The following is a 12,142-nucleotide window of genomic DNA, read 5'->3' as shown; positions in this document are numbered from 1 at the left end:
TATATTACTGAATTCAATTTCATCTTCTTAGGTGTGAGGATGGTGACATGGTTATTCAGGACAGTGCTCTGATATGGGAGATACGCATGCTAAGCTCCCTAGGTTGAGACATCTGCAATAAGCCTGCAACTTTATTTTCAAATGATTCACCAAGAAAATTATCAACCAATAAATATGTAAACTAGATAGATAGAATGAGCATGTGACAATATGTTGAAAATTATGATGGTTACACAAGTGCTCATTATACTATTCCTTTATCTTTTCTCAGGTTTGACATTTTTCAATATAAAAAGTTGGTGACAAAAGATTTATTTTGTTTAGAAATGTTAGCATGCTTTCAAAAAAATATATGTTTTGATAAAAATTAGAAAAATATTAGTCCTTCTAATCTGTCCCAAGATTAAAAATCATTGCGATAGAATATTACCATAAATGAATTAATATGTGTAATAATAATAAATATTGATATTTTTGTGCTTTGAAAAGTACCTGGCACACAATATGTGATCTAGAAGCATTTGATAAATAAACAGATACATATATGTATAGACTTGGATTCCACAATCTCTGCCATGAGAAACAGGGGATTCAACTACTCCAGGCCACATCATCAAATGACCAACTATCTTCAGACAGTGCCCTCTCCTCTGCCCCTTTGATGACTGAGCTGCCTTAGCAACAAGAACCAAGACCACTTGGTCAGGTGGAGTTTCATAGAGTTCAAGAAAAGTGGGTAATATATTAATCCCATAATTAATAAATAAAGTGAGAATAAAGCATTTCCCACACTATCTGTCTCTTGGTGTCCTGCAATTTCCATCTGAGTCCAGTCTGGCCAAAAACTTCAGGATTATTGCCCTACAGTAATAACCCCACAGACAATATTGAAGCAGGATCCAGCTACGTTTCCCACATTTATGTGAAAGTCCAGTATCACCTTCAACTTTTTCCTTTGTCCTCTCCCCAGTAAAACTTGTTTTGAAGTAAGATTCCAATAAATTCAGTCATAATGAGGTGTACATTTTTGCTAATGTGATAAAGCGCTCTCCCTTAAGTATTAGCTTTAACTAGCTGACAAAGCCATAATCCAGATGAATGAAGTTATAATGATAGTTTCTGAAATAAGCAGGTGAGTATGCCAATAATTTTGAAAAGACAAAGAGAGAAGCCTTTCTAGTTACTCCCAAGCCTCACTAAATACATGCCCAGCCTTACCAACCACATGCCCAGCCTTACCTATAAGTGAACTAATTGTTGCTAATTTCACATTTTTTTTTCTTCCCAGGGAACTGATAGAAGTCATTGATCTTTCTAGGTTTAAAAAATTAAAATACTTATGGCTTCATCATAACAAGGTATTGTTGTATTTTATCTTTCAATTACTAAAATTACTATCTTAATTGTATGTTCTTAGTGGAGCTAATCTTTAAAAGTATTAAATTTTTGGCTTAAAATGTAAATTTAACTAAGAAACTGCTATACAACATATATATCTCATACATATATATCTGTTATATATATACATATATATATATATATGTTTGGAATACATACACATATATACACACACACAAAATATATTGAATAGTGACAATCTGTGAGGTGCTATCAAATTGCAATTTTACTTTTGTCTCTCATGTCCTATCAAATCGACTTAGTGGAAGCTATTCCTTCCTAGGCTTCTGAAAGAAAACCTGGGCAGCCCCATAACCTTTTTTCATCTCTCTTAGGTAATACAAAATCTAACAGCCCATTGAGTCATAATCATAGTCCCAATTCATAAATGAGAATATAATAGCCAACTGTCAGTCTTCAATCACAAATGAGATGTGCCCTCATCTATATCCAGCTATGGCAGACTGCAGTTGGCCACCTACCTTCTTCAGTAACTAGAAAGCCATGGTTGGCTGTTTTCCTTCCTTCTTATCTCCACTTCAGCCTTCTCCATGTTTGGTATGGAATGCGGTGGTGTAGCAGCAGACAAAAGGCAAGGGAGAAGCAAAGTTCTTTGTTTTGTACCCTGAAGTACTAACAGATGTTCAAACTTGATCCTTCCCTATGGCTTATTCAGAAGTTCCTCTGCTAGGCCTCTCCAACGTTGACTCCTCTTCACTGGCCAGTCCTGACCTCACCTCAGCTTTATCCCAGGGCTACTTACAACTGAGGGTCTTTTGGCCTTGGCAAATAACCCTCATGTGCAGAATCTCTTACATAGTGTCCAAGATCAACATACCTAGTCCCCAGACCCACATATCTTTATCCTACAATCAGAGGCCAGGAGAGTTGGTACTACTCAGTTGCTACCAGGTATGATTTAGCTCTGTGTCTCCACCCAAATCTCATCTCAAATTGTAATCTCCACATGTCGAAGGAAGGACATGATGGGAGATGATTGGATCAAGGGGGTGATGCCCTCCATGTTGCTCTCATGACAATGAGTGAATTCTCACAATATCTGATGATTTTTAAAGTGGCTCTTCCTCCGTCACTGCCTTTCTCACCTGCCACCATGTAAGATGTGCCTTCACCTTCCGTCATGATTTTAAGTTTCCTGAGGCCTCCCCAGCCATGTGGAATGGTGAGTCAATTAAACCTCTCTTCTTTATAAATTACCCAGTCTCAGGTACCTCTTTATAGGAGTGTGAGAATAGACTAATACAGAGAATTGGCACTGGCAGAGTGGTATACTACTATAAAGATAACCTGAATATGTGGAAACAGCTTTGGAACTGAGCAACAGGCAGAAGTTAGTGGAACAGTTGGAGGACTCAGAAGAAGACAGGAAGACATGGGAAACTGTGGAACTTCCTAGAGACTTGTTGAATGATTTTGACCAAAATGCTGATAGTGAGATGGACAATAAAGTTCAGGCTGAGGTGGTCTCAGATGGAGATGTGAAACTTATTGGAAACTGGAGTAAAGGTCACTCATGTTATGCTTTAGCAAAAAAAACTGGTAGCATTGTGCCTCTGCCCTAGAGATCTGTGGAACTTTGAACTTAAGAGAGATTGTTTAGGTTATCTGGCAGAAGACATTTCTAAGCAGCAAAGTGTTCAAGACGTAACCTGGCTGATTCTGAAAGCATTCAGTTATATGCATTCACAAAGAGATTATCTGATACTGAAACTTTTATTTAAAAGGGAAGCAGAACCTAAAAGTTTAAAAATTTGCAGCCTGACCATTAGGTAGAAAAGAAAAACCCATTTTCTGGGAAGAAGCTCAAGCCAGCCAGAGAAATTTGCATAACTAACAAGGAGCCAAATGTTAATAGCTAAAATGATGGGGAAAATGTCTCCAGGGCATATCAGAGATCTTCAGGGCATCACAGGCCCAGGGCCCTGCTCCTCTGTACAGCTTAGTACTTGATGCCCTGCTTCCCAGCCACTCCAGCTCCAGCTCCTAAAGGAGGCCAAGGTACAGCTTGAGCTGTTGCTTGAGAGGGTGCCGGCCCCAAGCCTTGGCAGGTTCCACATGGTGTTAGGCCTACAGGTGTACAAAAGACAAGAGTTGAGCTTTGGAAACCTCCACCTAGATTTCAGAGGCTATAAGGAAATGCCTGAATGTCTAGGCAGAAGTCTGCTGCAGGTTGAAACTCTAATGAAGATCCTCCACTAGGGCAATGCAGAGGGGAAATGTGACGTTGGAGCCCCCACACAAGAGTCCCCACTCGGGCACTGCCTAGTGGAGTTGTGAGAAGAGGGCGATAGTGCTCCAGACTCCAGAATGGTAGCTTCACCAACAGCTTGCACCATGTGCCTAAAAAAAGCCACAGGCACTCAATGCCAGCCTATGAAAGCATCTGTGGGAGCTGGATGCTTTCATGGGCTGGCATTGAGTGCCTGTGACTTTTCCAGGCACATGGAAAAAAACCACAGGGCAGAGCTCCCCAAGGCCATAGGAGCCCACCTTTTGCATCAGCGTGCCCTGGATGTGAGACATGGAACCAAAAAAATTTTAGAGTTTTAAGATTTAATGACTGCCCCACCTGGTTTTGAAATTGCTTGAGATCTATGGCCCCTTTGTTTTGGCCAATTTCTCTCATTTGGAATGAAAACGTTTACCCAATCCCTGTACCTCCACTGTGTCTTGGAAGTAACTAAATTGCTTTTCATTTTACAGGCTCATATAGGTGGAAGAGACTAGCCTTGTCTCAGATGAGACTTTGGACTTAGACTTTTGGGTTAATGCTGGAATGAGTTAAGACTTTTGGGGACTACTGGGAAGCCATGACTATGTTTTGAAATGTGAGAAGAACATGAGATGTGGGAGGGAACAGAGGCAAAATGATATGGTTTGGCTCTGTGTCTCCACCTGAATCTCATCTCAAATTGTAATCCCCACGTGTCAGGGAAGGGACATGGTGGAAGGTGATTGGACCATGGGAACAGTTTCCCTCATGCTGTTCTCATGATAGTGAATGAGTTCTCGTGAGATCTGATGGTTTTTAAAGTGGCATTTCCTCCTTCATGTTCTTTCTTGCCTGCCACCATGTAAGAGGTGCCTGGCTTCCCCTTCACCTTCCGTCATGATGGTAAGTTTCCTGAGGCCTCCCCGGTCATGTGGAACTGTGAATCAATTAAACCTCTTTTCTTTATAAATTACCCAGTCTTGGGTAGTTCTTTATAGCAGTGTGAAAACGGACTGAAACACTATCCAAACTGATTTAACTTCCTCAGGAAGTGTCAGGCACCAGACCACCATGCCCTCAACTGAGGAAACATGTCTCAAGGTCACCAAGTGTGGCTGTTGAACCTTCTCTTAAAGGGTAGGGTTAAGAAAGCAGTGCTCTCCCGCCCCCTCCCTCATAGTGAGGGCCTGAGTGTGGGACTCAAAGGTTTTTCCAAGCAAAAAAGCAAGACTGAACTAAAATTCAAACCCAGACAATCATTACCATTAAGCTAGTGTCTAGGTTGTTTTCAACTTTGAAAAATTTACCTTCTGACAGCTTGTATTTGTTCATTATACAGTATATTGATAACCCAATCTTAACATTTTGAATGTAGACTTTTAAACACTAGCTGACAAAAGAAATTATTTGAGTTTTCAGCAGTCATCTGCCTGTCAAGTAGTAAGTCTGGATCTCAGCATTGAATCTCTAAACAGCCATGTTTATAAAAATATTTCAATATTTTATTTCATTCTTAGTCTTTTTAAAGACCAACTAAGTGGAAAATGGAAAATGAAAGTGCTTTGGTATTAACTGTAAGCACAAATCTCATAAGCTTGAAATAATTTCTAGGAGAACAAACACAATTACCTTCAAGGCCCAGGTAGCTAACAGTTGGAATGGAAAGTACACGCACCACTTCAGGGCATACAAATTCAAAACACTTTTTAAAAAACACACTGCCAAAAATGATCCTGGGTCACAGTGTGTGACTTCTGTTAGAAAAAGATGAAAATCATCAGGCATGGCAAAACTGATTAATCTTTGTTTTTAGTGTGTGTTTTTGTGTTCATTGGTGTCCAGTTTGGAGGGAAAGAATATGTACAAATGTCTAGAAGAAGTATAATTAGGGATTTTATAATTTGGGGGGAATATTTCTGGGAATGGATATCATCTGACTTCCAACTACTCATTGAATATTCACAAAATGGACTTGGAGATGCATCTGCACTTAGAAAGGGATTGTATATGCCATTAAGTATTTTCCTTTCTTTTGGTTTTGAAGAGGTGGGGCAGGAAAGGGATGCAACGTAAGGCTGATTTTTTTTCTTCTGCTTGATTATTTGTATGTAAAAACCATATTATTTCTGTGATCCCCGAATATCTGAGACAGGGCTCAGTCAATTTAGAAAGTTTATCTTGCCAAGGTTAAGGACATGTACCCATGAAAAAGCCTCAGGAGGTCCTGACAACATGGGCCCAAGGTGGTCCGGGCACAGCTTGGTTTTATGCATTTTAGGGAGATGAGACATCAATCAATTATCTACCTGTGACCTGAAGAAGGCTTCCAGATCATAGGTAGATAAAAGACAAATGGCTGCATTCTTTTGAGTTTCCGGTAAGCCTTTCCAAAGGAAGCAATCAGATATGCATTTATCTCAGTGAGCAGAGGAAGGACTTTGAGTTCTGTGTGTCCTTTGTCCCCAAAGAATTTCCTTGTGGACAAATTGTGAGAAAGCTGTGTAGCTTTTTTATCATAGTAGCTATCTTTTATAGGAATAGAATGTGAGAGAGGTTTGCCCTAAGTAGTTCCCAGTTTGATTTTTCCCTTTGGCTTGTGCTATTGGGATCCTGCAATTTATTTTTCTTTCACATTTCTAAAATCACTATCACTTAATTTGTTCTTTATGACAGAGACTGGTTTAGTCCATGTAGTACTGAAAGGATATCATACCCAAAACAGGTTTTGAGTGGTTGTGGGATAAGTAAATAAGCTAATGTGGGTTTTCTTACTGATCAATAATTGACTGGGTGCTAAGCTGCCTAAGTATTCATACTTCATCAAAAATTAAAGTCTTATTCAGATCCCAAACTCTAACGGACATGTTAACTATTATAATATTTCATCAAAGTTCATACATGAAATTTTAATTACAAGTTTTCTTTAAAATCTAGATTATACTAGATTGACCACTAAAAAGAAACTATGCCACTGTAGAAATGATATAGAAATTTGTGAAAAAAAATTAACAGTGACATATGAATATATTTAGTTATAACATATTGTTAAGAATGATCTGAATTCCTGACCAGCATTACTCTTACATTAGTGAATATTTTAGCTACTATTTATGAAAAAATAAGGCAAAAGGAGTAAAATAAAGGGAATGCATTTTTTTTTGTTTGTTCACTTATTTAATCCACAATATTTATTGAGGTCATTATTTGTTGTCCACTCAAGTCCATTCTTTCCTTCTTCCTCTCCAACAGAATTTGGGTTTGGGTTTTGGTACATACTCGTCCTCCATTCTACTCGAGTAGGTGGCCCCACCCAGGTTCATGCTGGATCCTGAACTGTCTAAGCCAATCAGAATAATCCCACTCTCCTGGTGAGTGACTAGTCAATGAACAGGCATATATCCCAATTGTAATAGAAACGTAAGGGCACATTTGCTAGGAGGCTCCTGGAAGAGGCTTGCTTATTCCTAAAAGAGAGCACTAGAAGAATACTTTTGATTCTGGTTGTTTTTTTACCTGGATATGAAGCCAGGAACTAACTATCCTATGAACTTGATGAATCCAACACTTACAGAAAGTCAGAGCCCAGAAATTCATGGAGACACCAAGACTAAGGCTATTACAACTTCTGCAATTTGATGATATGTGAGATAATTAATGATGTTTCTTTATTTGCCAATTTGAGTTGGGCTTAAAAGTTACTTGGAGCCCGAAGCATCCTACTTGGATGTAGCTTATTCTGTACTTGCATTAGGCTGCTACAGAATATAACAATAAATATGATGATCCCTGCTCTAGTGATAAAATTAGGAAGGGTAACAGGAGTAGTGGCTCCACTCCTAGCAAGTATATTGTATTTGCTAGCTGCCTGGAATGAGACAACACAGTTGCCTCTGAAGGCAATAAATGTAATTTGGTAAATTTGGAGCCTAGTATGCTAGAAGGGTGCATATTTCTTCAAATCATTATCTAGTGGATGATAAAACTTGAGCTTCTGGTCCAAACCTGAACTAGCTGATAAAAAAGCACAAGTTTATTTCTAAGGATCTCCATTGTCCTAACTTTCCTAGATTTGCTTTGGAAACTCTAGTTCTCTCATTATGTTCTCTGAGGGCTTGTTTGGCCTCCTGTTATATAGACATTCATTAGTGCTGCATCTCTTTCTTTTTGAGATCATCTTTTTCTAACACCCCCGATATAATTAATGGGAGCCAGCTGCTATTAGGTCTAAAGTCTCCCTCATTTTATTCTCTAACAAGTCTGACCCAGAGAATTTCAGGTCCACAAATTCATTCTTTCCAGCCTCTCATGAGAGGTTGTGTTTGGCTGAGATAAATGACCTAAGTGACCTATATTTTATACAACAATTTAGATGGCACATACATATGATCTCCCTCTGTCTGTGCTCATTATTTCAAAAATTTTCTTTTATGGATATCCAAAAATGACTATGCATTCATAATATTGGTGCCACAATGTTAATATACTTCTGTATCTGGAAGTACAGCAGTAGCTTGGTATATTTCATTTTGCTTCAGATTAGATAACCATTACATGAAGAACCTATCTAATGCTTCACCAAGCCACTATTCAAAATGGAATCTGGTTTCTGCTGTGCAGCAAAAACCAAATGGATAACAAATTGTGTAAATTCAGTTTCCATAAAAAGACCACTTCTGGCAAAGTCATTGTTTATAAATATCATTATCTAAAGAATAAGTGAAATATTTGTAGTAACATCACTCACACTGAGTAGAGAATGGCCAGATTAGAATGCTTTAACATTAGGACAAATACCTAACACGTGCAGGGCTTAAAACCTAAATGGTGGGTTGATGGGTGCAGCACACCATCGTGGCACATGTATGCCTTAACAAACCTGCATGCTCTGCACATGTATCCCAGAACTTAAGGTAAAATAAAATAAAATAAAATAAAATAAAGAATAAATGATTTAAGAACTGTCCTAAGCTCAATCTTCTATGCTATTAAGATAAGTTATGGTTTCCTAGTGCCTAGACATGAAGCACATATTGAGAATTCAGCAAATAGCACAGGTTTATGTATTTTAGGAAGGAATATTGGTTTACAAAATTAGCAAAACGTACTTTGGAAATTGAAATAACTATTTTTAATGTGCTGTTACAAATATTGGATAAAGAATTCTTTGAACGGCAGTACTTTTTCAGGTAGCTTTACAACACGCTTTATATCATGGAATTTCTGTTGGCCTCTTTAATCAGATTTATGTGTATATTAAGTTTAGGTATATGTATTTGTTTATTCATTTATATGTATAATACCTTTTTCCAAAAAACTATTTGGAGCAGTAAAAACTCCACTGTATAAAACCAAATGAATTAGCATACGTTCCGTATATTTTGGGCCCTTATGTGTTTCTGTTACCTTAGAGCAACATTAATAGTATGCTTTGTGTCAATTTTGTTGAAAAAAATTATATTTTTCTCAATATTGTAAAACTTCTTTAAAAAGAAAATCAATATAAATAAGCTAAATAACACTTCACTTCATGGTGGTGAAATCTGAAGATATGTACAACACATATCTAGTTAAGGTTTTTAATAATTTAACAAAAAATATAACCTATTTTGGGAAGAGCAGGTAGAAATATTTTAGTAAGTTGGAAATGAGAGGGGAAAACCTGAGATTGAAAGCCTGGATTGGTTACAAATCGTTACTTCTAAATCACGCCTGTAATCCCGGCACTTAGGGAGGCCGAGGCAGGTGGATCACCTGAGGTCAGGAGTTCAAGACCAGCCTGGGTAACATGGTGGAACCCCGTCTGTACTCCAAATACTAAAATTAGCCAGATGTGATGGTGCATTCCTATAGTTCCAGTTACCTGGGAGGCTGAGGCAGGAGAATCACTTGAACCGAGGAGGCAGAGGTTGCAGTGAGCCAAGATCGTGCCAGTGCACCCCAGCCTGGGTGACAGAGTGAGATTCTGTCTCAAAACAATAAAAAGGACATTCTAAAACTGTATTGAAATGTTTCTATTTTTACTCCTACATAATTTAGGATATTCTACTTCCTAGCTAATGTTTCATGTTCTACGTAAATTTAGTAATATTGGGATTTCAGTACTAAACATGCAATAACATACCCTTTTAATTAACACATAAGTACAGAATTTTTCAGAATTTCACCATGTTGTTTAATCACTGGTCTATATATAGGTCTTTGCCCCTAGGGTTTTTCAACCTTGCTACTACTGAGTTTTGATCTGGATAATTCTTGGTAATGGAATCTGTCTTGCGCATTATAGGATGCTCAGCAGCATCCCTGGCCTCTACCCATTAATGATAGGAGATGCCCCCCAGGAGTGGCAAAGAAAAATATTTCCAGACTGTCAAATGCTCCCTGGGGGACAAAATTCCCCCCACCTCCACTGAGATTTATTCAATATAGCAGACAGAGTGATCTGTGGAAACCTAAGTGAAAACTGCCACTCTTCTGCTGAAAAGTTCTGATGGCTTTCTGCTACATGCAGCCAAGTTCTTCTAGTAACCTACAAGGTCCTATACACATTGGGCCTCTGGTCCTCTCTCTGATCTTTTTACCTGCCATCTCTCCCTGGCTCATTCTGATTTAGCCACACCAGGCACTATACTGTCTCTAGACCTATGCACTGGCTTGTCCCCAGTGCTGTTCCTACAGATATTCCAACGGCCCTCTCCCTCCCCATGATGAACAGTCTGTTCAAACATTGCCTCCTCCACAAGGCCTACTCAGTCCAGCCCTGCTAAAATGTAACACTATCTCTTTATTCCACTTCCAATTGCTGGCGGTGGCAGGCCGTCTGGAGCTACTGCTGCCATTACACCAGCTGCAGCAGGGAGGTGTGGACACTGGCAGCAGGAGCAGTTGTGGGAGTAGCAGTGGTGGCAGTGGGACCCCTGTGCCTAACCTCCCCAGTGCAGCTGACGATATCACCACTCCCTTAGCACAGCCCCACAGGACCTGCTCCCAGGCCTGGAGCCTCCACTGTGGCCTCAGCCTCAATCCCCGCCATATCTTGGGAGCCTGTGATGACCCAGCCAAAGGCACAGCAAGGGAAACATTGAGAAAAGGTGGAAACTCCCTGGAGCCCACTCCTGGGAGACACCTCCAGAGCCCGCCACCCTGGGAGCTGCTGCATTGGGGCCAGTCCGAATAACTCCCTGATGGAGGAACAGTATGGTTCAGCATAGAGGGACAGGCAGAGAGGGATCTGAAGGCAGAGCTGGGACTGGGGCGGTACCATGCTCCAGAGAGCCGGTGGGAGCTCCCCAGGCACAACTGCAGCTGCCCACACCATGGCTACAACCTGGGCACCCCTGTGCTCTTGGGATCTGGGAGCAGGCAGGAGCCCCATCCTCCCAGGCACAGCTGCAACTGCCCCAACTGCAGCTGTGGACCCAGGCATCTCTGCCCTCTTGGAGACCCAGGAAAGCCCCCCTGTACCTCCACAGGCTCAGAAGTGCCTAATCCCACTATCTGGCTTCTCCTGCTGTCAGCACCCACTATACTAACAGAGCAAAGATGAGCCCAAGCCCAGGTGCTGTCACAACCTGGCTGGGGGTACACACACGCCAGCCCCCAACCACTTTGGCCTCCTCCAGACTTTGGGTGCCAACAATTATGAGAGGGAAGCCAAAGGGGAGCTAAGGGCAGCTCCGCACTGGTCTGCAGGTACCCCTTGGCAGGAACAGCCTGAGCTCCATGAACAGCAGCAGGAGGCACACAGGCTCCTGGGCAGAAGGAGACAAGTCCCCGGTGAAGCCCCACCTTCAAACTGGAAGGGCCTAAAGGCTACGGATTGAGCTGCCATTCCCATGGACTAGACTGAACTTGTGGTGCTTTTTTCTGGGCCCACTCATGGCTGCCCATGAACCAATTAGCAAGTACTTCCCCCTTTCTAAGACCCATCAAAGCCCTGAATTCAGCCAGTCTTGAGACAGCAGGACGACCAGCTGCAGAGAGGAGCTATACCCTCTGCAGAGAGCTGGACACTTGTTGGAATATCCTTGCTATGAACAGGAGCTGCCCACTGCTGGTCTTCCCTAGGGTGTTTTATTGCTCAGTAGAGCTCCTCTTTGTCTTGCTTACCCTACAGTTGTCTGTGTACCTTATTCTTCCTGGATGTAGGACAAGAACTGGGGACGTGCTGAATGGTGGGGCTAAAAACCTCCAACACAAACACACTCCTTGCCTGCCACACTATGGGTGACAAGAAGGAGAGAAGAGCTGAAGCCCTTTGGGGAACCCAGACCTAGGAGCTCCCCAAGCCAGGGATGTGATATCCTATTTAGGGTTCTGTGGTTCCTGGCATCTTCAAGCTTACTGGCGCCACACCTCATTCCCCAGTGTCAGCCATGGGAACTGCTTATTAAACACCTTGTCCAGCCATAGCCTCACAGGAAGCTAGTATCCATGCCAACCACTGGAGCTGCCTGCCCTGCCACAGTCAGCCAGACCCCACACTTGCTCACACACCCATCACTGCTCTATGCC

At 41.2% G+C, this 12,142-nt stretch overlaps 1 protein-coding gene across 1 annotated transcript in view; it reads left to right on the top strand.

Moving 5' to 3' along the window:
- The window catches only part of LRRC72 (leucine rich repeat containing 72), a 160,763-nt gene that overhangs the window by 122,974 nt on the left and 25,647 nt on the right, over window positions 1–12,142 (top strand). The window contains exon 4 of the mRNA XM_032286727.1: window positions 1,289–1,358. Coding sequence (XP_032142618.1) covers window positions 1,289–1,358 — 70 coding nt within the window. The remainder of the gene's footprint in view (window positions 1–1,288; window positions 1,359–12,142) is intronic.

Source organism: Sapajus apella, unplaced genomic scaffold (genome assembly GCF_009761245.1).
Source record: "Sapajus apella isolate SASKATOON/1434 unplaced genomic scaffold, GSC_monkey_1.0 scaffold19, whole genome shotgun sequence".
NCBI classification, from domain to species: Eukaryota; Metazoa; Chordata; class Mammalia; order Primates; family Cebidae; genus Sapajus; species Sapajus apella.
This window is presented reverse-complemented; position numbering and strand designations above follow the sequence as displayed.